At 42.8% G+C, this 27751-nt stretch overlaps 1 protein-coding gene across 1 annotated transcript in view; it reads left to right on the forward strand.

Annotated features, from left to right (window-relative positions):
- Positions 1 to 27751, forward strand: part of LOC111146012 (phospholipid-transporting ATPase FetA-like) — an 83724-nt gene that overhangs the window by 49231 nt on the left and 6742 nt on the right. The window contains exons 18-28 of the mRNA XM_022501375.1: positions 11833 to 11997; positions 13535 to 13646; positions 15251 to 15356; positions 15690 to 15837; positions 16390 to 16573; positions 17912 to 18135; positions 19471 to 19554; positions 20916 to 21161; positions 21345 to 21483; positions 22267 to 22397; positions 22494 to 22649. Of these exons, the coding sequence (XP_022357083.1) occupies positions 11833 to 11997; positions 13535 to 13646; positions 15251 to 15356; positions 15690 to 15837; positions 16390 to 16573; positions 17912 to 18135; positions 19471 to 19554; positions 20916 to 21161; positions 21345 to 21483; positions 22267 to 22397; positions 22494 to 22649 (1695 nt within the window). The remainder of the gene's footprint in view (positions 1 to 11832; positions 11998 to 13534; positions 13647 to 15250; positions 15357 to 15689; positions 15838 to 16389; positions 16574 to 17911; positions 18136 to 19470; positions 19555 to 20915; positions 21162 to 21344; positions 21484 to 22266; positions 22398 to 22493; positions 22650 to 27751) is intronic.

The following is a 27751-nucleotide window of genomic DNA, read 5'->3' on the forward strand; positions in this document are numbered from 1 at the left end:
CCTGGGTGGCTCAGTGGGTTAAGCCTCTGCCTTCAGCTCAGGTCATGATCTCAGGTCCTGGGATCCAGCTCCGCATCGGACTCTCTACTCAGCAGGGAGCCTGCTTCCTCCTCTCTCTCTGCCTGCCTCTCTGCTTGCTTGTGATCTCTCTGTCAAATAAATAAATAAAATCTTAAAAAAAAAAAAAAGTATTAGGCACCTGGGTGTCTCAGTCGGTTAGGCATCTGCCTTCAGCTCAGGTGGTGATCCCAGGGTCCTGGGGTTGAATCCCACGTCAGGCTCCCTGCTCAGCGGGGAGTCTATTTCTCCCTCTCCCACTCTCCCTGCTTGTGCTCTCTCTCTCTCTGTGTCAAATGAATGAAAAAAATCTTTAAAAATGAAATTTAAAAAAATAAAGAGTATTAATTTAAAATAAAATATGTAGTTAAAATAAATAAAATAGTAAAATAACCCTTAGCCCATTAAACAGAAATAACCACTAATAATAAATTTTTATATTTTATTTTTATTCATATATTTTTTAAAAGCACTTAGAACTATTCTTGCATTACCCTCTAGCCATTTTCTGTCTCCACCAGTCCAAAATACTATCAACCATATGTCAGACTTTGAGTAAATGCTAAAGGTTGGAGAAAAACAAAAGAGACATGTTCCCTACCTTCAAAGAGTTGGCAGACTGGAGGAGGAGCCATATAAGTAAAAAGGCAATTACAGAGGTCTCTAACTCCTCACCTTTCTTTCATTCTTCAATCTACTCTCTGTAGTCAGACTCTGTCCTAGCATATCCACTGAAACTATCCTAGCCAAGGTCACTAGTTGACTACCTTGCTGTTAAATCCTTACCCAACTTCTCTGCAGATTTTAACACTTCATCTCCACTTTTTCTTAAAGTTCCTGTCTATTGGCTTCTGTTAAATAACTCTCTTCTTGTTTTTTCTTCCTGTCTAATTGCTTTTCCTCATCAACTTGGCCATCGGGGCTGATGTTCTCCAAGGCTCTCTTATTGAACCTCTTCCCCATCTGTATAGTTTCCCTGAATAATCTCATGTATTTACATGGCTTTAACTACCACCTACTTATTGATGACCTCCAAATCCATCTATCTAAGGAATCCTTTGTTGCTCCCTCCTACCCATGGCCATGACTAAATATATTTTATAGAAACTCTCTATAGCTATGTCATAGTGTCTTAAGGAGTTTACTCGGTTACTACCTCTACCCTCCATTCTGAATCCCCTTCCTCTCACCTGATATCCCAGTTTCCATTCTTGTGTGTAATACCTGGATTTGCCTTTCCACCTTATTTAACTGGTTCTTTGGCTTACAGTTTCAGAATTTTCCATGAATTCTGCCTCTCAGATCATGATGTACTGCAGCTCCAAGACTGCCCTGTATCACTCCTGTATCCAGCCAGGTCTAATGTTCTCCAACATTACTCGTCTGGAAGGGGGGATTAGAAACTAGCTTAGATCTCAACCTAAGCTTCAAACTATATATGCCTGCTTTCGTTACTACCTGTAAATCCTTCAAGTATCTCCAATTCAGACTGTAAAAAATATCCTCCTGACAGGTATCCTATCTCAGTGAATGGTCTTTTCATCTATTCAGGGGCCCAATTAGGAAATATAAAATTATTTTTAACTCTTTCCCTCTGTCACCCCTCATATCATGTATCAGTTCTAGCTCCCTATATTTTCAAACTATCCTCTTAATTTAATATTTATTGTTACTACATCACTTCTCTTGTGAATTACTCAATGGCCTCCTAACTGGTCTCCCTGCTTCACATCTTCTTAGTTCCAGTATATTCTCCTGCTGCTACCAGAGGACTTTCTCTGACACAAATCTAATTATATCATTTCCAGAAAAAAAATTGCTACGACTCCCTATTGCATATAAGATGGTAATGCAGGATCTACCTCATGCCTACCCTCCAACTTTTCTCTCATCACTCACCAGCTTCCAGTTTCAAAGAGTGTGCCGGTGTAAGATCCCAGTTCTAGAAAAGCCTCAGGAGATGCTACATAGTGAATTATCTTAAATTACTGAACCCACAAACTTCCCAGAGCTCACAGTTCTGTGGTTGGCCAGGACTGGGGCTTGGTTCTGGACCTGACCATACTTCCTCACTGCTGTGACAAAACTCCTTCTAGATGGTATATAGGAAACAGCACCTGGGTAGTTCAGTCAGTTAAGCATCTGCCTTTGGCTCAGGTCATGATCCCAGAGTCCCGAGATCAAGCCCTGAGTTGGGCTCTCTACTCAGCAGGGAGTCTGCTTTCCCTCTCTCCCTGCTCCTTCTCTCTAGCCACCTGTGTGGTTAGATAGAAGTAGTGCAACACAGTGATATCACTGTACTTAGGGCTAAGTTCCCTTCCCAGCCCCCAAAATCAGACAGAGGGCATCCAGAGACAAAATTTTTCCAGATACCATTTACTGTTATGGAGCAGTTACCCACCCCCATTTCCTCAGGTTTGATTACCATGGATTTGGGACTTGGAAGAATAGAGCCTGAAGATGGCCATTGATCATTCAGGGTAGCTGGGGAAGAAAGGGGACAAGAAGGGTCTGCCAACCAGCCCTCGGTTTTTCTCCTGTGGGATGGATCTTTTCTGGCCCAAGGGAATGGATGGTCCAAGTCAGAGCTAGAAAGGCCTTAGAAACCAGCACAGAGTCTCCTCTATTTATCTTGATTTTCTCTTCCCATCCTCCTGCTAAGAGTTCTCATCCCATTCCAGAAGTTGTCCCCAAACAGACCTTCTGTAAAGTGTCAGGCTGCCACTGAGAAGTTTGTTCTGGCTTATATGTTCTAGGAAACAGAAAAGGTCGACTTCTCCTACAACAAACTGGCTGATCCTAAGTTTTCATTTTATGACAATACTTTGGTGGAAGCCATGAAAAAGGGAGATCACTGGGTGCACTTGTTTTTCCTCTCTCTCTCATTGTGTCACACTGTGATGTCAGAAGAGAAAGTGGAAGGTGAGGAGGGGCCTGAGGACTCATTGATAGAGAATATGTCATAGAATCTAGGATGGCTACAGGTGGGCTTGGTTTGATATCATTTGTAATGGCTTAATCTAAGAGCTTTCTAATAGGGAGTGTTGTCCAGCAATGGGATGGATAGGCAATTAGTGAGCTTCTAGTCACTGGAGATATTCAAGTAGAAGACAACCTCTTAGTCATATAGAAGATTCAGTTATTGTATAGAGTTCAAACTTGATGCTTCTGACCTTGATTTTCAGCGGTGTTCTGTCACAGAGTCTACCTGAATTGTCCCCAAGATCAGTCCCATTATCTCTGACAAGACTTCCTGAAAGAGGAGTTGAGTTGTCTTGTTGCTTCACAATTTCACAGTATCCCCACATATCCTAGTTTCTTTAGTAATCAAATATGACTATGACATCCATGAATTTACTTAAACCTCTTTTAGAAACAATGAATGAGAAATGACTGATTAAAAATTAAGAAGGCTTTTGGAGCGTTTGGGAGGCTCAGTCGGTTGAGCATCTGACCTTGGTCTCGGCTCCAGTATTGATCTCAGGTTGTGGGTTCAGGCCCCACACTGGGTTCTACCCTGGACATGGAGACTACTTAAAATTTAAAAAAATGAGAAGGCTTTTTTTTTTTGTAACAAACAAGTATTTAGGTAACCAAATCAATCATATCCTTTAAAATCAATGTACCTGGGGTGCCTGGGTGGCTCAGTCATTAAGCATCTGCCTTTAGCTCAGGTCATGATCCCAGGGTCCTGGGATCGAGCCCCACATCAGGCTCCCTAATTCATGGGAAGCCTGCTGCTTCCTCTCCCACTCCTCCTGCTTGTGTTCCCTCTCTCACTATGTCTCTCTCTGTCAAATAAATAAAATCTTTAAAAACTAAATAGATAAATAAAATCAATGTACCTTTAACATACTACTACCCTTAGGACCACCTTATATTTGTGTATCACTTTATAGTTTTACAAATTGCTTGCATGTTTTTTAAAGATTTTTAAAAATGTATTCGTTTGAGAGAGAGAGAGTGAGAGCTTGAGCAGGGGGGAGAGTCAGAGGGAGAAGGAGAAGCAGATTCCCTGTTGAGCAGGGAAGCCAGACACAAGGCTCCATCCCAAGACCCCAAGATCACAAATAGAGCCAAAGACAGCCACTTAACTGACTGAGCCACCCAGGTGCCCCAAATTGTTTGCATTAATATTATCTCCCACAATCTTCACAACAGTCCTCTTACGTAAGCAGAAAAAGAAAAAGGAACCCAGTTTTATAGAGAGGGAAACTGGAGCTAAAAGAGATTAAATGACTTGCCTAAAATCCTGTAGTTAAGAAGGCAGAGGTAAGAACCCAAATCTCAGGGGTGCCTGGGTGGCTAAGTCCTTAAGCATCAGCTTTCAGCTCAGGTCATGATCCCAGGGTCCTGGGATGGAGCCCCACATCGAGCCCCGCATGGGGCTCCCTGTTCTGCAGGAGGCCTGCTTCTCCCTCTCCTACTCTCCCTGTTCCCTCTCTCACTGTCTCTCTCTGTGTCAAATAAATAAATTCTTAAAAAAAAAAAAAAAAAAAAAAAAGAACCCAAATCCCAGGCAACCCTCTCGGGTTCCCTCCCTCTTCAGGAGCTTTGTACTCTCAATAAACTTTGCTTTGCTGCCCACCACAAAAATTTAAAAATAAAAACAACAATTAAAAAAAAAAAAAAAGAACCCAAATCTCATGCCATGAGATCTTGCCCCACCACAGGTGTCTCCAGACCTGACATTCTACCAAGTTGCTATTACTTGAAGCATGTCTTTATTTATTGCCTTAAGTGACGAGGTAGGAAACAAGACAATAGTCTTACTGTCCCAGAGATACATCTTATATCTGACCTAAAATTATATGTCCCATGTGCCTTATTCACAAGTATAAGACTCTGATGATACATAACTGTTTTTAAAAATCAAGTTGGGGGCACCTGGGTGGCTCAATGAGTTAAGCCTCTGCCTTTGGCTCAGGTCATGATCCCAGGGTCCTGGGATTGAGCCCCACATCAGGCTCTCTGCTCAGCAGGGAGCCTGCTTCCCCTCTCCCTCTGCCTGCCTCTCTGCCTACTTGTGATCTCTTTCTCTGTGTCAAATAAATAAATAAAATCTTAAAAATCAAGTTGACATAACACAATAAAAAAATCAAATTGACCTTCAGAAGAGAAATAATCCAAAATATACCTTAGGTTGTGGTAATATTTTAAAAGAGGAGTTAAGCATTTTTCAGTGCTATAGTGTTTGCATTCATCAGTGCAGTTTTTGTTCGGTTTTCTTTATGACCAAAATAATTTGAACCAGTTATTAGAATACAGTAGTTTGTGATGAGAAAAAAATAATACCTGTCACAACTGAGGATTGAATTCAACAGTTTGGGGTGTTTTTTTAAAGATTTTATTTATTTGAGAGAGAGTGGATGGACAAAAAAGCAGGGTGAGGGGCAAAAAAAGAGGGAGAAGCAGGCTCTTCAGAGCCGGGAGCCCAATGCGGGGCTCGATCCCAGGACCCTGAGATCATGACCTGAGCCAAAGGCAGAGGCTTAACCCACTGAGCCACCTCGGCACCCCTCAAGCATTTTGTTATTAATTTTCTGAAGTGTTTCTTCACAATCTAGGAAAATATTTTTTCAACAATGGATACTGAAAACCATGAGAGAAATTACCTTACAATGGCAAAATGGGAAAGAATAAATTTTATTTTACTCCGCTGTAAAAAATTTCAAGAGGAGTGGGGCGCCTGGGTGCCTCAGTTGTTAAGCGTCTGCCTTCAGCTCAGGTCATGATCCAAGGATCCTGGGATTGAGCCCCGTGTTGGGCTTCCTGCCCAGACGGAAGCCTGCTTCTCTGTCTCCCACTCTTCCTGCTTGTATTCCCTCTCTCACTGTATCTCTCTCTGTCAAATAAATAAAATCTTTTAAAAAATATTCAAGAGGAGTTACAGAAATGTCTTGAGTCATATAAGATTAACAGACTGGTTCAGCAGAGTGAATCATTAAGCTTCCCAGGGTGAGAGTTTTAAAGGTGACAATACTCATTTATATATATATATACATGTATATATATATAAATTGTTTATTAAATCATCAGTCTTATTATCCTGTTCTATATATCCTATCCTTATAGACCTATCTTATCAAGGTATAGCCAGTCTTACGTAGGAGCAGTGTATACAGAACAACCTGCATGAAATTCACCTAGGAGATTTGTTAAAAATTCAATTTCCTGAGTCCTCCTCTCATATTTTGTGACTCTGGATTCAGTAAGTTTGAGTAGAGCCCAGGAACCTGCTTTTTTTCTTCTTCTTCTTTTTTTTTTTTTTAGATTTTTATTTATTTATTTGACAGAGATCACAAGTAGGCAGAGAGGCAGGCAGAGAGAGAGAGAGAGGAGGAAGCAGCCTCCCTGCTGAGCAGAGAGCCAGATGTGGGGCTCGATCCCAGGACTCTGGGATCATGACCAGAGCCAAAGGCAGAGGCTTTAACCCACTGAGCCACCCAGGCGCCCCAGGAACCTGCATTTTTAACAAGCCCCCTGACCCATCTTTACCCACTAAAATCAGAGAGTGAACTATGTTTTGTTTGTTCATGTATATTGCATGTACCATGTGCCTCTATAATACTAACTCAAGTCTGTGAAATAAATTGAAAATATTGGAAAGGGGAAAAAAAACTGACCTGTATGCAGCCTAGCTTTTTAGAGCTAAACTTGTAAGGAAGTTTGAAGAAAAATGTTCCCTCCTGGGCTCTATCTTTACATAAGCCGCTTGGTGTCACTTCTGGGTTGACTTCAGCTGCACATCTCTGTGGGCTCTGGTTGCCCTCTTCTCTCCTGCCAGGTAAGCTGGTGTACCAGGCTCAGTCCCCAGATGAAGGTGCCCTCGTCACTGCTGCCAGGAACTTTGGCTTTGTATTCCGTTCCCGCACATCTGAGACGATCATGGTAGTTGAAATGGGTGAGACCAAAGTCTACCAACTGCTGGCTATTTTGGACTTCAGCAATGTGCGCAAGAGGATGTCTGTTATTGGTAGGTGCCCCTCCTACTCAGTCCTCTCCCTATATTTGTCTTTTATACACATTCACACATTGACTTTCTCTTTTATATACACACAAATGTTTTCTCCTACTCAAATGCCTTCTTAAAGGTACCATGCCTCAAACACAAACACATAGCCATTCCTACTTTCTCCTTCACATATCCTATATATTTTCTCTTTGAGAGCTTGCTACCATATACCTCTTTAGTGTTCCTGGATAGTGGCCTGTCTGAAACCTCAAAGCCAAGATAAGAATAAAGAATAAACCCATAAGAGATAGGGGGAGACAATATAAGGGAAATTCATACTATCATACTCTCAAATAGTTTGAGCCTCAGACTGAAGAGGAAGAGGGTCATTCTTCATTCTTGGTCCTTACTAGGTATGGGCCTCGGTCTGGAACTTGTACTTGGGAAGCTAAATGTGATTCTGCATCAGAGTCTTCCAAGATGACATTGAACCCATAGAAGAACTGGTTGCATAAGGTCTCTTTCCACTCCCACCAGCCTTTACTGACTGCAACATTTATCCTCTGTAACCACTCAATGAGTGCTTATCCCCCAAAAGAATCAGAAACAAATGTCATGGGAACAGCCTCATGCTATCCCTCAGTGGCCCAGACAAGTTCTTGTAACAATGGGCCTATATGGTTACTCTTTTGTTTGCCCTTAGTGAGGACACCTGAAGATCGAGTAATGTTATTCTGCAAGGGTGCAGACACCATTCTCTGTCAGCTGCTCCATCCATCCTGTAGATCCCTCAGAGAAGTGACCATGGAACATTTAGATGTAAGTGTTTAGGTCTCAGGGGAGGGAATCTATGGGTGGTTCTTTGTACATGGATTATGCATCCACATATATTGTGTCCGTGTGTTTCTCTATGGATGTATTTTAGTATCTGTGTCTCTTTAATTGATGGAAGAATAAAGACTACTTCATTGTATGGCATTCCTAACGATCCTAACGACTACATTGCCAACTTCTGTGTCAAGAAGTTAGATGGCACAAAGGCATGATGAGAATTGTATCTGTGGGGACACTTACTACAATCAAAATGGTTCTCTCTGTGATTTCTGGCTCAGGAGGTACCATGGTCAGACCTAGAATTTACTTCAGAATTGGGCCTGCTGGTACAGGAGGCGCTACCTCACCAGCCATGGCAGCTTTGAAGGTATAGAGGAAAAGGAGCCAGGCTTGGGCTATTTAGGGGACTATTGTTTGTTACCATTCTCTGTTATCACACGATTAGACTCCCCAGGGGTACCTTCCCCCTTGCCTATCCCACCATCCTTCCATCCTCTAGTATTTGAGATGGATCTGAAAGAGAATGGCTCCAGCCTTCTGGCACTGGAAAGGAAAACCAAATCTATATTCTCCAAGATTTCTACTCATAAACCTAGTATATAAAGGGTTGAGGGAATAAGAAAGAGATGGGATGGGAGAGGGGCAGATCAGAAAAAAAAATTTTTTTAAGAGGAAATAGATTGAGGAAAATGCTCTTTTATTAAGCCACTTTGGTTTGACCCACATTAACACATAATCAGAAGTCAGAGAACAGATAGTCAATAAGCACATGAAAAGATACTTAGTTTCATTAACTTTTAGGAAAATGCAAATCAAAAACCTCAAGATGCTACTTCACACCACCAGGACAGCTAGATGATCAGATAATAATAAGTAATGGCAAGGTATAGAGAAATTGTAACCTTCATACATTGCCGATGGAAATGTGAAATGATGCAGTCATTCTCATGGACTAAGCCACCCAGGCACCCCATGATGTAGTCATTTTAGAAAACAGTTTGGCAGTTCCTGAAAAAGTTAAGGGTAGAATTATCATATGACCCAGCAATTTCACTCCTAGGTATATTCCCACAAGAAATGAAAATAAACATCCACACAAAAACTTGTACACATAGTTTATAGCAGCATTATCTATAATTGTGAAAAAGTAGCAACAACCCAAATGTCCATCATGAATGGCATGGATGAATAGATAAATATAATGTGGTATATCTAAACAACAAATATTATTCAGTCCCAAAAAGGAACAACATACTGATACATGCAGATGAACCTTGAAAACATTATGTTAAGTGAAAGAAGCTAGTCACAAAAGGCCACATAATGTATAATTTCATATATATGAAATATCCAGAATAAACAAATCTACAGAAACAAGTAGATTAGTGGTTGCCAAGGGCTGGGGGAAAAGAGAATGGGAATGACAGCTAATGGGTACAGGATTTCCTTTGGGAGTGACAAAAATGTTCTGGAATTAGATAGTAAAAGATGCACAACTGTATGAGTGTAATTTTTTTAACCACTGATTTGTATACTTTAAAAAGTATGAATTTTATGATCTATACATTATATTTCAGGTTTTAAAAAAAGTTGGTGGAGTATCCAACATAGGACAGTTCTTATGTCCTATACAGGTTCCCAGTATTTTCTATGGGCTAGTTTGAAAAACTTATCTTTTAACCTTCCAGAACACATGAATTGGGGTATCTTCTCAGAGAGCATTTCCACAGGCTGGCTCCAAAGTGGGTCATAAAACTGTTTCAGATATTTTGACGTGCGTCCTGCTACCCACCTTTACAGACACACATAATGGAGCCTGACTACACTACAATCTGTTAACCACAGATGAGAAACTTGTAAGAGTGAAGCTTATACTCAGAAGTCAAGATTCAAAACCTCTTTTTTTAAAAAAGATTTTATTTATTTATTTGAGAGAGCACAAGCAGGGGGAGGGACAGAGGGAAGGGAGAAGCCGACTCCCCACTGAGTACAGAGCCCAAGAAGGGGCTACATCCCAGGACTCTGGGATTATGACCCAAGCTAAAGGCAGACCCTTAATCGACTGAGCCACCCAGGTGCCCCAAGATTCAAAAACTCTTACAAAAACACAGCTCCGGGCCCTCTAAGACAGGAATCAGCAAATGGCTCATATAAAAACAAGCAACAGTCAGGATTTGACCACCACAATAGAAAAAAAAAAACAAAAACAAAAACACAAGCGGTAAGTAAGAAATAACTTCAATGCAGACTGCTAAATTATTTGTTGAATGAATTAAGGATCTGTCAGCGTGTTAAACCTCGTTTAGTATCCTATGCAAGATCAGTTTCTGCCATATCTCTTCCTTCTAAGAAGTCTTTGACATCTTCTCTCAGGCTTCTCTTTGTAGCTTCTTCTGCCAACAGCACAGAGGTTTAAGATATGGTATTCCAGGGGCGCCTGGGTGGCTCAGTGGTTAAAGCCTCTGCCTTCGGCTCAGGTCATGATCCCAGGGTCCTGGGATCGAGCCTCACATCGGGCTCTCTGCTCAGCAGGGAGCCTGCCTCCTCCTCTCTCTCTCTGCCTGCCTCTCTGCCTACTTGTGATCTGTCTATCAAATAAATTTAAAAAATCTTAAAAAAAAAAAAAAGATATGGTATTCCATACATACATTGTTTTATGCTCATTTCACCTGACAGCTAAAGTCAAACACTCAGGAGTTTCACAGGCAACTAAGAGCAGAATATCAGTATAATAAAATTCTTTTTCTCTTTGCTCTTATAATGCCAAAGTGAATTATTTTGAAGTTTACTATAACAGTGATCATGGAGAATTTTTATTCATGTGCAATTCTCAGGAAATAAAATCTAACTCACCCTCAGTTGGATGTGAGTTCTCCCCTAAACTACCCACACTCTCACCTGGCTCTCCTTATGACGCAGAGTATACTTTGCAAGATAGGATATAATATAGTTTACAAGATAGGATATACTGGTGGCCATAGAGCAAAAAGATGCTAACTCACCCAGAGACCATTTCTGCAGTGCCTCGTCAACACGGCTGGCTGTGGCTAATCAACTGAGTCAGCCAATCAGCTGTAGACTAATATACAAGTGTGTGTGTGCTTTTTGAGGGGCCTGTTGATGCTTGAAGGAAGGCAGGGAAAGAGGAAAATAAAATGAATGTATGGGACACCTGGGTGGCTTAGTCAATTAGGCATCTGCCTTCAGCTCAGGTCATGATCCCTGAGTCCTGATCAGGCTCCCTGGTCGGGGGTGGGGGGGTGAGGGGGAGCCTGCTTTTCCCTCCCCACTCCCCCAGCTTGTGCACTCTCTCTCTCTCAAATAAATAAATAAAATCTTTTTTTTTTAAGATTTTATTTATTCACTTGACAGAATCACAAGTAGGCAGAGAAAGAAAGGAGGAAGCAGGCTCCCTGCTGAGCAGAGAGCCCGATGTGGGGCTCGATTCCAGGACCCTGAGATCATGACCTGAGCCAAAGGCAGAGGCTTAACCCACTGAGTCACCCAGGCGCCCCAATAAAATCTTTTTTTAAAAAATGAACGTATGCTTGTAAAAATAGTAAGTCCTTTGATTATATTTTATAACAACTCCTTTTACTTTAGTATTCTATTCTCATATTACAGACATCATTATCCTCTCTGTAGGCAGTGAATTACTATCCCAATTTTACAACAAAAAAAAATCTAGAAGGCTTAATTTTTCCCAGGGTCACACAGGAAATTATCTAACTACAGGTAAAAGCTAGAACTCTCTTTTCAGAAGTACTTTCAAAACTTTGCCCCCAGTTATGCTGGCACCACCTTTAAGACATTATTCTGAGAAAGCTCAACAGTTGTTTTGTGGTTAGGCTGGGTACCACCAGCCCCATGGTACTAATCATTAAATCCTATTTTGCAGGCAGATGGGCAGTGAGGTCAGTTGGCTTCTTCCTAAACTCAGCCCTCACCCAGCCCAGGCCTACTTAGTGCACACACATGTCTTCCAGGATTTTGCCTTTGAAGGTCTCCGCACCCTCATGGTGGCCTACCGAGAAGTGGATAATGCCTTCTACCAGGCCTGGAGCAAGAAGCACAGTGAAGCCTGCCTGTCTTTGGAAAATCGGGAAGATAAAATGTCAGATGTCTATGGAGAGATGGAAAAAGACTTGATGGTTAGTGTGAAGAAGCCAGGGACAGATAGGGGGCAGCACTGGGGGTGGCCGTCAGCAGACTGAGCAAGGCCTCTAAGAGTGGCTTCCAGCAAATCAATAGGTTCAGGTGCTTTGGATACGGGATACTGGAATCCAGGCTGATTCAGAATGTCCTGGATCTTTGAAATCAATAAATAATGGGGGGGGTGAGGAGATGGAATGCACTATTTGTAAATTTTATCCCAAAGCTACTCACAGAAGCTAAGTAATCTGGGAGAAATGAGGATCTGAATAATGCATAGATTAGATAATCCAGAACTAACTGATGAAAATATTCACTCATTCATTCAACATATTTACTAAGCGCCTCCTATGTGCCAGGAATGTTTTAAGCCCTGAGCATGTAGCAGCAGACAAAAACAGACAAAAATAACATATATAGATGTTAGATAATGAAGTGCTATGGGAGAAAATAAAGCCAGGGAGATAGCTAGGGAATATCAGCATACACATGTATGTTTTGGAAAGGGCAGAGTATAGTTACTATTTTATATAGGGTACTTTGAGCAGAAACCTGAAGAAGGTGGCGAGCCAAGCAGATCTCTGGGGGAATTAGCTTTCCAGACAGAGGGAATGGCATAAGTGAAAGCCCTGAAACAGGAGTAGGCCTAACTTGTTAGTTGAACAGCAAGTCAGCTAGTGGGGCTGATAAAGTATAAGTGAGGAGGAGAGAATAAAGGTCATGAGACAGAGAAGTAGTAGAGTGCCCTCATAAGCCAGCATAAGTACTCACAATGAGATATGGAAAGCCATTGAAGAATTCAATGAAAGAAGTGATGTGATAGTTTAAAAAAAACTTATTTATTTATTTGAGAGAGAGAGAATAAGTATGAGCAGGGGGAGGCGCAGAGGGAGAGGGACAAGCAGACTGCACTGAGTGCAGAGCCAGATGTAGGGCTCAATTCCAGGACCCTGACATCACAACCTGAGTCAAAAAGGAAAAGTTTTTGACCAGACTGACACAGGCTGGCTCTGCTAAAAACAGAAATTTCTGATACCAGTTGGGAAAACAGAAATCCCAGAGGTCATACATCTCCTTCCATCATCAGTTCAGCAGTTAGTAGTTCTAGTCTGTCCTTCTGGAGGCCTAAAAGAAATCAGCCAATTGTTTGTCCATCTGTCAGTTCCTCAGACTGAGTCCTGGTGCCCATCCCTCTGGTCAACACTGGAAAGCCAGGAAGTGTGCTCTGAAGCAAAAGAGCAGTGAAAGTGTGTTGAGAAACAGATGGTTTAGAAGTGGCACACAGCTTCATGTATGACTTGGGCAAGTCTTTTCCCTCTTTGATCCCTGACATTCTGTGTCTCAATTTGATTTATGTGGTTGAAAGCTGCATCTGTTGTGAGGCAGAGGGTGCTGAATTTTATAACATTTGGATCCTTATGTCAGGACAGAGCCAGCTTGCTAACGAGGATGATGAGGTGCCAGTTGAGTTGTTGGGTAGCACTAAATGCTGTGACATTCTCCCTCCTTCTCACTCACTGTTCTCTCTGTCCAAAGCTGTTAGGGGCCACAGCCATAGAAGACAAGCTCCAGGATGGTGTACCTGAGACAATCACCATCCTGAACAAAGCCAAAATTAAGATATGGGTCTTAACTGGAGATAAGCAAGGTAAAGGGGAGCTCCTCACTTCACCAGTTCTCTTCCCTGTCCACCTTAGCCATTTCTTTTATTTTGCATTTTCTTTTTATCTTAGCCATTTATTTGACAAATACCTTATAGTCCAGATCAAGTCCTTACAGGACACCTTCACTCCTAATTTTGTACACAGTTTTCTAAGAGTATATTTTATGCTGGATCCTGTGCTAGGCAGTGAGGACACGGAGATGATTCAGTCAGACATGACCCCTATCATCCAGGAACCTACAAGCTAAAAACTTTGGAATTACCTTGGAATATACCCTCTCTGTTGTCCCAAAGATTCATTGTCTCACCATGTCCCACCAAGGGTTCTGAAGATCCCCTTTTGACTGTGCCACCACCGTAGTTCAGCCTTTGTCCCCTTTGATTGTACGTCTACAAAAAAACTTCTGATCTCTGTCTCTTGTCCTTATTGATTTCAGTATAGCCTATATACAACCATCAGCTTGATCTTACTAAAATATACTACTTTTATATGCTATTCCTCTGCTCAGATACCTTCAGAAACTCTATGTAGTAGAGTCAGACTCCACTGTACAGCCTTCAAGATCTTGATAATCTGTTGCTACCTACATATACTTATCTCCATCCTGATGTGACCATTATTTTTAGTATGTCCCAAACAATCCAGTTCCTACTCTAGGGCCTCTGTTTGGGTTGTTTCCCTGTTTGAAATGGTTTTTTTTCTGACCCCTAAATAAGTCTTACTCGTCCTTCAAAGTCTTTTCCCAAGAAAGTTTCTATGACATTACAATCTCTCCTCTGAATTTTTTTTTAAAGATTTTATTTATTTATTTGACAGAGAGAGAGATCACAAGTAGGCAGAGAGTCAGGCAGAGAGAGAGGGGGAAGCAGGCTCCCCGTTGAGCAGAGAGCCCGATCCGGGGCTCAATCCCAGGACACTGAGATCATGACCTGAGCCCAAGGCAGCGGCTTAATCCACTGAGCCACCCAGGCATCCCTCTCCTCTGAATTTTGATAACATTGCAGCGAGGGCTCGGGATTAAATTTTCGTAAATTGTTTTCCTTAGTATGAATTTATTCCAAATTCCAGAGTTCTTGATGTAAAGACCACAACCAAAACAGTTCCCCATAAACTCTGGCATAAAAGCAGGCATAGGGAAATACATCCTGTTTGGAAAAGTGGATGCAGACTGGAATTGTTTTAGGAAATAAGGGAAGGCCCCGTTGGAAGGCTAAGCCAGAATGGTGCTGGCTTCAGCGGCACATATGTGAAAATTGGAATAAAATAGAGAAGGTTAGCATGGCCCCTGCACAAGAATGACAGGCAAATTCATGAAGTGTTCCTTGTTAAAAAATGAAAGAAAAAGAAAGACTAAGCCAGAATGATCCTAGTTATTGATAAGTAACTCACAAGTCTGTACTAGGCTGAGTGTCTCCTGTGTGTTTGAATATGGTCTCCACTAACTCATGAAAAATATACTTTGACTGCCTCCATGGCAAATGTGGACAAATGGGCTCTGCTGCCCACCATTAGTGCTTATGTACATATATACTTTTGTAAAGACCCTGTCCCAGCCAAAATGTTGCCAGTGTTCCCCCCTTCCCTGCAGAGACTGCTGTGAACATTGCCTATGCCTGTAACATATTTGAGGAAGAAATGGATGGAATATTCATTATGGAAGGCAAGAATGATGAGACTGTTCGGCAAGAACTCAGGTACAGATGGGAGAACTGCCACAGCTCTTAACTTAGTATGATTCCCACACTGTCAGAAGGAACAAAGAAGATACGGAGAAGAGGGGAAAAAAAAAAACCTAAAATACTTGAGATAATTTTGTGAAGAAGCTTTAGGGCTCAAGGAGTTGGAGAAGTGTGGTGTGTGGATGGTCAGGGACCTGAGACAATGGCAGTTCTCGGGAGGCAGTTGAGTTTGGCTGGTGCTTTATAGAGGCTATGTACCTACTTTGCCCACTTTCATTCTAGGACACTTTCACTTTCCTAAGCTCTGGGGCTTTCAGTCAGACATTAACCACTACTCTTGGCTTTCAGGTTGGCAAGGAACAAGATGAAACCTGAGTCTCTACTGGAATCAGACCCAGTAAACACCTACCTGAACACGAAGCCCCAAATGCCCTTCAGAATACCTGAGGAGGTGCCCAATGGCAACTATGGCTTGATCATCAATGGCTACAGTCTGGTGGGCAACACAGAGCTACAACTCTATTCTCTTCTCCCAAGGAATTTTTTTTCCTAGGTCCAGCCTGCTTCAGGGAAATTTTAAGACCCCTTCTCTAGTTCACGAGTCACCTTTTCCCCCTCTCTTCTGGTGCTCTTTCCTAACAGACACCTTTCCCTATCTTTCTCTAGGCAGGAATAATGAGGAAAGAGAAGCCAAGGACATGTTCCTTCCTTATCCAATTTCTTTACTACTTATGCGGCTTATCAGTTAGAGGAAGTGGGGAGCAAACAGAACCAGGTCCTCTAAAAAGTCGCTTGGCCTTTATAGCCCAGTTAACTGATTTGACCCAGTGAGAAAGGCTGACCAGTTTCCCATTGGAGGCTGGGTCAGATGTGAGGATGCCTAAAAGTGACTTGGGGACTTAGCCTCCCTCAGGAGTGGAGCACCTGGAAGCCACTATGCCTGACTTTGTAGTACAGGAGAGTATGGCTACGGGGAAGGGCCTAGGAAGATCTTGTTCTGAGAGCCTTTTTGGGCAACCTGAAATGTGGGTGTGTCCTGGTACTGCAGGCCTATGCTCTAGAAGGGAACCTGGAGTTGGAACTGCTGCGAACAGTGTGCATGTGCAAGGGAGTGATCTGCTGCCGGATGACACCGCTTCAGAAGGCCCAGGTGGTAGAGCTGATGAAGAGGTACAAGCAGGTGGTGACACTGGCCATCGGGGATGGGGCCAATGACGTCAGCATGATCAAAGGCATGTGAGGGACGGGGGACCATAACCTCCAACCAAGGGCTTGCCCTTTCCTTCCTCCATGGGCAAAAACCAACCTGGGTGGCACTGTGTTTTGGATTCATACTCCTGCATATCATATATTTGTACATTTATAATGTTTTGCAACTTCATTCATGCTCCTCTATACCTGCATTCCCACTTATTTACACATGCATACATCAGTCCATATGCAGACATGCACACATTTAACTTCATGCACTTAACACATGTATACACAAATATGCCTGGCTTCCATAAGAACATATGCATATATTCACAGAATAGGCCATGGAACTACCATACCATCTTTCCAAGGTGGCATCAAAGCCTACAGAAAGAACCCCTGGGCAAGAGTCATAGTCTGTTCCCTTTTTTGAAAGCTGTATGCCTGAGCAATGTTAAGCAGAAGACAAGACTGCTCAACCAGGGCATTAGCTATGAAGCACAAAGTAGGGATTTCTTCTTCCCCGAGGCAGTGTTCATTAGAACTTGTCCTGACTCACCTGGCTGGAGAAGAATAGCAGACTTACTGATGCTTTGAACCAATAGAAGCAAATGGCTGAAACTTGTTTTAATTTCAGCTGAGTGTTGTTAGCTTCCAGCAACTTGTGGTTCTGTCAAATATGGACAACATCTAGAGGTCCTCTAGCCCAACTACTCTCCCCATCCAGGAAACACTAGCAGACATTCTAGCCATGGCTTTAATACCAGGAAGTGTTCTTGATAGCTTCCTCACTTTCTAGATTTTCTCTGGTTTTTAGGGCCTTAGAAATTTCAACTATTCCATTAAGCAATGCAATAGGTATATACCAGAAGATGAATGAATTTACCCTACACTACAAGAGACTAATTAAAACTTTTAGGAACTTTGGTCTTATTTTCCATCAAGTGTAATCCTTGTTTTATCTAGAAAAAGTCATGTTAGGCCTCTTGAAGAACTTGCTTCTCACTAACAAAGTAGGTACATCATTTATTTCCTCCTAACAGATGGATTTTAGCTCTAGATAAACTTTGGTAATTAAATATTGTATTAGATTGACATCCATCCTGCATCTTTAATTGATGTAAGTGGCTTCGAGAGATAACAAGAAATTTTTACCTCAGCATCTGGACAGCAGGAAAGACCCTAGATGGCTATAGTAGGTACAAAGACCATCTAGGAGAGCTTTCTAGTACAAGCCATGCCAGGCATTCCTGAGTGTTTTCCAATGTAAAATAAGGTGTTTATACAACATGATCTCAGCCTTCTTTTACACTTCCCAACCTGGGAGCCCAGCAGACAAGCTTTGTGGTTGAGAAGCTTATGGGATTTCTTTGCAGCTGCCCACATTGGGGTTGGCATCACTGGCCAGGAGGGAATGCAGGCCATGCTCAACAGTGACTACGCCATCTCCCAGTTCCGCTATCTTCAGCGTCTACTCTTGGTCCATGGCCGATGGTCCTACAATCGCATGTGCAAGTTTCTCAGCTACTTCTTTTACAAAAACTTTGCCTTCACCCTGATGCACTTCTGGTATGCCTTCTTCAGCGGGTTCTCTGCACAGGTAGGAGATCTGGTGACATTCCCCACTCTGGTCAGCTGGGTCTTTTCTACTCACCCCCACTTCAGCCATCTCAGACCCTTTCTTTTCTAGAGACCTTGCCATCCATCCATAAAGCTTCTCACATGGGGGCACTTGGGTTGCTCATTCAGTTAAGCATGAAGGTCCTCAACCATGCTGATCCCATCTAACCTTATATTTAACCTTAGATTTCCAAACCCTAACTTTTCTGGCTTGGCTTTGACTTGGACTTGATTCCTATCTCCAAAACTCTCCATAAGATATTTTCACCTTTTACCTGACATGGAGACCTAGTTTCCAAACAGATAGTATGTGGAAATTCTTGGATCTGGTAGTTTTTTTAGTATCCAAAGCAATCTTTATGGAACAGACTAAGCCTCAAGGGGCCTCTGAGTCTTGCCAGACAGGTTAGTTATGGTGTTCACCTATAGCCCCATTTCATAACACAGCTTCCCTTACTGGGTGCTTCCCCACCCTGACACCCCTTCTCCGTGCCCCAAACATATACTGTTGTTGCTCTAATGAATTAATTCCACATTTGAGTATAAAATCTCCCCCACAGTAATGGAAAGAAGTAGGACCTGGATTTTTATATTCTATGAGGAATCCTTTTTCCTATGAGAAGTTTTTCAGGGTTCTCACATTCCTAAGAAAAACAACCTCAGGAATTATTATCTTGGGAAATCTCTACTACCATTGTTGCCTTGGGCTCTGGGGAAACAGATTGTTCAGCAGAAAGTAATAGACTTGTATACCCCCAATGGTGTAACAAAGTCATTCATATGTGTGTGTTTTGCTGACCTCTTGTGGCTAGTAAAGGAGCCCTCTCTGGGCCCCAAGGATGGAGCACCCAGCTAGGAAAGGGTTACTGAGTCTATTCTACTTACCACTGTTAGAAAGTATCCAGTGTTGTAGAAGCTACTGAATGTCATAAATCAGATTAAAGAGCCCAGAGGCTTACATGCCTGAAAGTTCAGGGGTACAGCTAGCATTCCCTAGCAGGCACTCTGGATCTTTTCTGTGCATGGATGGGCAGTGCAGGTCATGGTAAGGTTGGTCCAAATCAGCCTTGTAGGGTTGGCCACAAACAAGCTTGATGTGGCCTTGCCCCAGCCTGGGACACAGAATTCTGACTTCTGTAGGACCAAACAGAGATGGGGGTCAGCCTTCTCTGTCAGATTTCTGAAATCCAAATCCTGCCCTAGGTTAGTGTAGTGGTGGGTAGGTGGGGACCAGAAGGGACTCTTGAACCTGGGAGGTGGAGCTGGGACTTTGGGAAACAGAGGAATCTAAGAAATCTCCTTGGTATTCTCTTAGACAGTTTATGATACCTGGTTTATCACTTTCTACAACCTGGTCTACACCTCCCTCCCTGTCCTGAGCTTGAGTCTGTTTGACCAGGTAAGACCAGCGGCAAGCCTCTTAGTCAGGACTAAAGCCCCTGGGCCCTTGAGGAGTATTCCCAAGAGTGGGAAGGACAAGAGCTGAGTTCTACAAAGTCAGTTGTAAATGGAATAATTTCTAGAGCAAGGAAGGGAGCTTATCACCTGGAGAGGCATCATGGGATAAAGTAAAGAATCTTCCTCCACAGAGAATAATCATCAGTTTTAGAAATCCAAGTTTTCTGTGTTAATTTTATTTTTGTAGAGAGAAACATAGTAATTGTGCTTTATAGTAAATTGAGTGTGTATAAAAGGTAGTGAAAGGAAATAGAGTTATTAGGGCAAGACTAGGTAAAACAAGGAGCTTCAAGAAGTGAGAGACACATACAGAGATAAAGCAAGCCAATGCAGGATTTGGCAGGGTGGCCTAGTGAGAGTCCTGAAGGCCAAGCATGGGAATGTGAGTATGATATTTTGAGTCCTAAGGAGTCATCCTAGGGGATATCATCTGTCCCTGTCAGAAATTTCCTGGGCATTGGGGGGTCCTAGTATCATACCTCTCTTTCCTCTTCTGTCCCAACTTCCTGTCTTGGGCACATTGAATAGAAAAGAAGCCTCCAAAGAGGAATAAAATAGCGGAAAGAGGACACCATGGCATCATGGTTTCCTGCTCTCCATCAGGGTAGGAATTCAAATTCTCCACAAGGTAGCGGTTAGCCACAGAGCAACAAGAGGGATGAGTTGTGTCCAATGAAGCTTCAGTTGACTAATTCTAAGGATCCACAACCTCTCAAAAACAAGCTGCAAGCTTTGTTATCCAAAGTTTCTGGTTTAGGAGATGAAGATGATCCAGTGGCATTCACACAGAGAATACTGTCACCTGAGTTCACCATTAGCTATGGAAATGGGAAGAGCATTACAGAACATGGATACCTCCATGTGACTAGCTGGTCCCCATTGGCTTCCCCCTCTCCTTTTATTGGCTTTTGACACAAAAATTACTCAACTAAAGGAACACTTAAAATTCGGGCCTCATGTACCAACTGCCCCCCATCCTAAGCTCCCATCCTCCCTTCCAGCTACCCCCAACCCTAGTTACTCCCCATCTCCCCTCTCCTAACTGCTTCCAGGTCCTTACCACCACCTTGACCTTCTCCTAGCTTTCTTCCACCGCCTAGATCCTTTTCTAGAGTGTAGGACTTCAGGAAGGGTTTATGGTCACTGCTCTGTTCTCTGGTTCCACTTCTCAAGTAATCCATGAGGAAGTTCCTAGGCAGGCTGTCAGCAGATGCAGTGAGGGGAGAAACTTCTACTCCGATGGAGATGGGAACTTCTATAGAGAGACCCTGAACTTTCCTCCTTACCCTCTGGTACTTCCAGGACGTGAATGAAACATGGAGTCTACGCTTCCCAGAGCTGTATGACCCAGGCCAGCACAACCTCTATTTCAACAAGAAGGAGTTTGTGAAGTGTTTAGTGCGTGGGATCTATAGTTCCTTCGTGCTGTTCTTTATCCCTATGAGGACCATTCACAACTCAATGGACAGTGATGGGAAAGAGATCTCTGACTACCAGTCCTTCTCCCTGATAGTGCAGACTGCTTTGCTCTGCGTGGTCACAGTGCAGGTGTGGCTGGGGGAGGAGAGGAAGGGGTGGTGGAGGAGGAGTGGGTGGGGAGCCTGTCTGGAAGAAAGGGAAAGAAGGAGGGAGGGAAAGTGGGAAGGGATATCCTCCACTATGGACTGGAGAAGGGAGGTGGCTGATATGTCCCAGGTTGTACAGTATTGCACATAAAAGAGTGCTTTTCAGATTGCCCTGGACACAACCTACTGGACGTTGATAAGCCACATCTTCACCTGGGGTAGCCTGGGTTTCTACTTTTGCATCTTATTCCTCCTGTACAGTGATGGCTTGTGCCTAATGTTCCCCAACGTCTTCCAATTCCTAGGTAAGGCTATGCTCACTCAGTGTGTGGCAAGTAGGTGGAGGGTAGGGTTGGGAAGTGTGAACAAAGTATATTTGTTTAATAAAGGTTCACTGACCAGGCATTACTATGTACTAGGCTTAGTGGATATAGATAGGAATAAGACATGGCCTCTGCCCCAGAAGGACTCAAAATCTAGCCAGGGGAATACTTTACCCTATTAGATTTTCTAAGATATTTTCAAATTTCTTATCTAACTTAATCTTTGCAAGATCCTATGAGGTAGAAATGGCAAGAATTATTAGCACCATTTTAGAGACTAAAGGTTTTTAAAAATTAAATTACTCAAATCTAGCTCTCCTGCTTCCCAGTCCAGTATCCTTTATACTGTGGTGTACTGCCTTATTGTCTCCCATATTAGTTTCCCTACCTTTCATTCTACTTTGATGGGAACAAAATACAGTGAGAGTAGATAATAGATGTAGCTGCTTCTCACCTCTCATCAAGCCACTCATTTTTCCTCTCCAAAAACCTGTATCCCATTTTTGTGTCCAGGCCAGTGTTCCAGGATTCCTATATCCTGCCCCCACTCTCTTTAGAGGGAGATGAAGGCATGTGAATTCACAGTGACTTTGGCTTTCCAAAGGACCTCACTGTAATTCTTCTGCATTTATATTATTAGGAAATTTAATGGTCTCCAAACCAGTAACTTCCTTTTTTGGAATGGAGAGTTATCTAAGTTCTGGCTGACAGTCCCCTTCCTCTAGGCTCTGGTTCAGCCTCCCTCCTGCACCTCATTGTTTACAGGTGTGGCCAGGAACACTCTGAACCTGCCACAAATGTGGCTGATTATTATCCTCAGCGTGGTTCTCTGTATTTTGCCTGTGATTGGGTACCGATTTCTCAAACCATTGTTCTGGCCTGCCGACGTGGACAAGGTGAGTGGAACAAGGAATCTACCCAGATATAATTCATGGTCCTCTCTGCCTTTGCCTCGGTGGATAAAAACCCTGTCCTCCATGCTCTGACTATAGATTATGAACAGAATTCATCTTTGGACAAGACATCCACTGCTACCCCCTACCCAGACCAAACTGAGACACACAAGGCCTCGACGTTCTGCCTATGCATTCTCCCACAAACAGGGCTTTGGGGCCCTCATCACTTCAGGCAAAACAATGAAGGACAAGGTATTCAAGAAAAACAGCTTTCCTTTTAAAAAGTAAAGGCCCTTAGGGAAATCCCAAAGGAATCAGTCATTGCTCTTCCTCCCTTGTATCCACACAAATTAGTAAGGATGGATTAGAGCCCCAGGGAAACTAGCATAAACCTGCCATTCTGCTCTCACTCTAGGGGCTCAGCCTCTTCATTCCCTAGAAGGTTGTGGCCAGGTAAGGCAAGGAAAGCTAAAGAAAGGACCTCCAGATATCTGTCAGAGTTGCAGCGGTTCAAGAAAAAGTGACGTCAGGCTTCCCTTCCACCAACCCTTCCAAGTTTTAATCCACACAAGCAACTATGGAAGTGGTGAGTGAAGAGGGGCAACATAAGAAAGGGGAAAAATATAGATAGATAGATACATATATATCTCCTAAGAATCTTACTTTGGGTCCTGTTTCCCATACCCAGAGCAACTGTAAACATTGCCAGGGCTCCACACAAGTATATCTCACCAGATACCTTTCTCAGGTTCATCTGGGGAATTCAGGGTAAGTCTTTTGCTAGCCCTGGGTCTCAAAAGGAGGAAGCAGCTATGAGAAGTTGGTCATAAAAAGCTGAAGGAGAGTTTATGGACCAAAGAGAAAAAAAAGGGGGGTGGGGTGGGGAGCTGGTTCCTGCCTTGATAAGACAGCTCAAGATTTCACCTTCTTCCCCTCTCTTTGACCCCTTTTACCCAAGAACTGACACCTTTTCAGGCTTCAGAACTGGGAGAAGGAGACTGCTGGGGATGTTTAAAAATCCTTTCTTGAGGGGGTATAAGCCACAATTGATGAACATTTGTCTTCATTCCATAAAATTACTTTGAGAAGAAATTGTATGTACTTGGGAAATTGTTTCTGAGAAGTTTATGGAGTAATAAATTGCTTATTTTGGAGTGGAGAGATGTGTATGATCTGTTGGATACCAGTGACAGTAACATCCAAGCAGTATCATTGGCCCCACTGCCCTATCCACCCCCTTTCTCTCCTTTTGCAGTTCCATTTCACTTTTCTGTCCTTTGTTGCTAAACTCTATCTTGACCTCAATATGACCACATCCTTTGACCACGGAGCTTTATCCCCTTTACACACCTTAGTACTAGGTTGAGTGACTTCATCCAGACTTCGTTTATCAACAGAAAGAAGATTCTAAACTATCTTAGATCTTTCTTAGAACCAGATCCATTTATTAAACTGATTCTGAAATCCTTCATTTAGTTGAATCCTAGGAAATTCACACTCAGTCCACCAACATGTATTAATCATTTTCCCCCAAAACTTCACCCAGGATGCTGCCACCATGATTCCAGTCACCCAAGGCAGTGATGGAAATCATTCCACACTCCTCCTCTAGTCTGATGTCTATTAATAGGTCATCAAGAAATGTAAACTCTGGGGTGCCAGGATGGCTCAATCGTTAAGCATCTGCCTTCAGCTCAGGTCATGATCCAGGATCCTGTGATCAAGCCCCATGTCAGGCTCCCCACTCAGTGGGAAGCCTGCTTCTCCCTCTCCCACTCACCTTGCTTGTGTTCCTTCTCTGGCTGTGTCTCTCTATGTCAAATAAATAAATAAAATCTTTAAAAAAAAAAAGAAATGTAAACTTTGCCTCTTTATTATGTCTTGTTTTCAGTTCCCTCCATCATTACTACTCTTGTTCAGACTTCGATCATCTTTCATCTGAATTATTGCATAAAGTCTCCCAACTCACATTCCTTGTTTTCCCCTATCTAAAGCATCCCACCAATACTACTTCCAGAGTAATATTTATAAATACCAAACTTGATGGGCGCCTGCGTGGCTCAGTGGGTTAAAGCCTCTGCCTTTGGCTCAGGTCCTGATCCCAGAGTCCTGGGATCCAGCCCTGTGGCCGCTGACTCTCTGCTCAGCAGGGAGCCTGCTTCCCTTCCTCTCTCTCTCTCTCTCTCTCTGCCTGCCTCTCTGCCTACTTGTGATCTCTGTCTGTCAAATAAATAAATAAAATCTTTAAATAAATAAATAAATAGCAAACTTGATCATGTCAAACCCCGACTTTGTACCCCTTAGTGGCTTTCTGTGCCTTCTAGATAAAGTTAAAATTTGGACATTTTATTATTGGGCCCTCTCTAGCCTTGCCTTCTACTACTCCCCCATCTGTATTCACTCCAGCCATGCCACATCTGGTCTTCATGTCATCAAACATGTTATTCTCATATCCTAAAATGTTTTCCCTCACTCCCTTCTTCGTGTAGCAAAGTCCTAGGCACCCTTCAAAACAATAGTTGGAACTAGATAGAGGTGATGGTTGAAAACCATTATGAACGTACTAAATGCCACTGAATTGTGTACTTTGAAATGGTGAATTGTATGTTATGTGCATTTCCCCTCAATTTTTTTTAAAGATTTTCAAAAATTTATTTATTTGACAGAGATCACAAGTAGGCAGAGAGGCAGGCAGAGGGAGAGAGGGGGAAGCAGGCTCCTTGCTGAGCAGAGAGCCCGATGCGGGGCTCAATCCCAGAACCCTGGGATCATGACCTGAGTCAAAGGCAGAGGCTTTAACCCACTGAGCCATCCAGGCACCTCTCAATTTTTTTTTTAAGATTTTATTTACTTATTTGACAGAGAGAGATCACAAGTAGGCAGAGAGGCAGGCAGAGGGAGAGAGGGGGAAGCAGGCTCCCTGCCGAGCAGAGAGCCCAATGTGGGACTCGATCCCAGGAACCTGAGATCATGACCTGAGCCAAAGGCAGGGGCTTAACCCACTTAGCCACCCAGGCACCTGATTTTTTTTTTTTTTTTGAAAGATCAGGTTAGGCAGTCTCTTCCAAAAGCTTCCCCGAATTCCCTCAGTGTGACTTATATACCTGTCCTATGTATTTACTTGCTTCCCTGTTAATAACTCTCTCAGTGACACTTTATCACAGGGCATTGGAATCATTGATATACTTGTCTATTCACAGCATATAATAGGACTTCAATAAATGTCTGTCAAAGAATGAACAAATGAAACATATGTGCTTCTCTGCCTGGTTTTCTTCTTTCCTGAACAGCATCACCACCCACTGGCTCAAATCAGAAACCTAAGGCCTTTCTGGACTCCTCCCTTTCCTTCTTCTAATCCTGTCCATTCTTTTTTTTTTTTTTTTAGATTTTATTTATTTATTTGACAGAGATCACAAGTAGGCAGAGGCAGGTGGGGTGGGAGGGAAGCAGGCTCCCCGCTGAGCAGAGAGCCCCATGTGGGGCTCGATTCCAGGACCTTGGGATCATGACTGGAGCCAAAGGCAGAGGCTTTAACCCACTGAACCACCCAGGCGCCCAATCCTGTCCATTCTTTACCAAGTTACATATACTCTATGCTAGAAATGTCTTCAAATCTCTCCCTTACTATTCATCCCCAGCCCCATTACTTTCATCATTTCTTGTCTAGATTAGAGAACCTCTGCCTCTTTGGTCTCCCTGCCTCTGACTCTACTTCTTTCCAATCCTTTATCCATACCGCAGAGAATGATCTTTCAAAATACAAATGAGGTCTTGTCATTTACCAGTTTAAAATCCTTTAATGACTCATTGTAGCTTTCCTACCTGGGTGCTTCCACTTCTCCCGCTTTGTCACTACTTTCTGTTGCATATATTCTCATTTCTGCCATATCAAACTATTTGTAACTCCTCACAAAGTTTCCATCGTCTTCAGAAACCTCTATGCTTTGGATCTTTGTATTCTCTCCTCTTAAAATAAACTTCTCTCCCTAGTCTAGTGAATGTCTAACTGCTCTTCACTCTCAGCTTTGGTCACTTCCTCTGGGAGCCTTCACTGACACCCAGCCTCCTATTCTGAGTTGGGTACCTCTTCCTTGCACCAGACCTTCCTTATATTAGACCACCTCGTACATTTCTCTTATTTTCAATTCCCAAGATTTGAATGTATTATCACTCCCATGCCTATTTTAGTTGTGATTTACTTCTCTGTCTTCTCTACTAGGCCATGGTGCTCTCCTTGAGGACAAGAACTTTGTTCCATTATTGTATTAGCATTTAGATTGTTAATATTTTTTAGTGAATGAGTAAATTAATAAAATTTCCTACTTTTCATTTGTCCTAAACTTGCCTCTTACCCTGTCCTTTTTTTTTTTTAGATTTTATTTTTATTTATTTATTTGAGAGAGAGAGAATGAGAGAGAGAACATGAGAGGGGAGAGGTCAGAGGGAGAAGCAGACTCCCTGCTGAGCAGGGAGCCGGAGGTAGGACTTGATCCTGGAACTCCAGGATCATGACCTGAGCTAAAGGCAGTCGCCCCACAAGCTGAGCCACCCAGGAACCCCTTACCCCGTCCTTTCAAAATGAATCTTATCCTTTGGTATCTAGTGCTTAGTTATACTTTAGGGGTCTCTTTTTATGAAACATGGCCACTCATGGTCTGGTCTCCCTTATAAGGCATTTGTAAGAAAATAATTTGGACCTAAATTATCCTCCAATGTTCCTGAACAATCAGCATCCTCTCCCAGTGGTTTATGTGCATCTTGGGAGATATGAGTCTCCATCTCTGCTGAGGATCCAAGATAGCACATGCCATATTGCACACTGAGGGGTGAGATGGCCATGCAAGACTTGGAAAAGGGAGTGTGAAAAACAATTTTTATGTGCAATTTTTAATCACCTCACCCACCTTGAGAAAAGGTCCAGAGATTCAGTCATTGATAAGGGATCTATGGAGAGAATTGCTAGTGGGCTTTGAGTCTACCCTCAGTTCAGTTCAAGTTGGGAGGGTTTTTAAGGAAATTATTTGGAGAGGCTGATATGATAAATGTGTTTGGGGGATACAGAGAATGCACACCTAACTCATACCTGGAAAATCTAAAAAGCAGGAGAACAATCAGCTATCTGTTTTATGGCAGAGCTAGAAGCGGTGGCTGCTGGTGGCTGCAGTGAGATTGGCCTACACTCCCTACACTGTGTTTTTCAGGACAAAGGGATGAATGGAAACTCCCCATAGACCACCTACTTATGGGCCATCTAACAGACCTAGTTAGCTAGTTTCTTTATTCTGTCAGAGAGAGCATCTGAAAAGCTGAGGAGATCTCAGCAGAAGGAAGCAATAGATCTGCTGTCAAAT

This window comes from Enhydra lutris, unplaced genomic scaffold (genome assembly GCF_002288905.1).
Source record: "Enhydra lutris kenyoni isolate GAN:26980312 unplaced genomic scaffold, ASM228890v2 scaffoldscaffold13, whole genome shotgun sequence".
NCBI classification, from domain to species: Eukaryota; Metazoa; Chordata; class Mammalia; order Carnivora; family Mustelidae; genus Enhydra; species Enhydra lutris.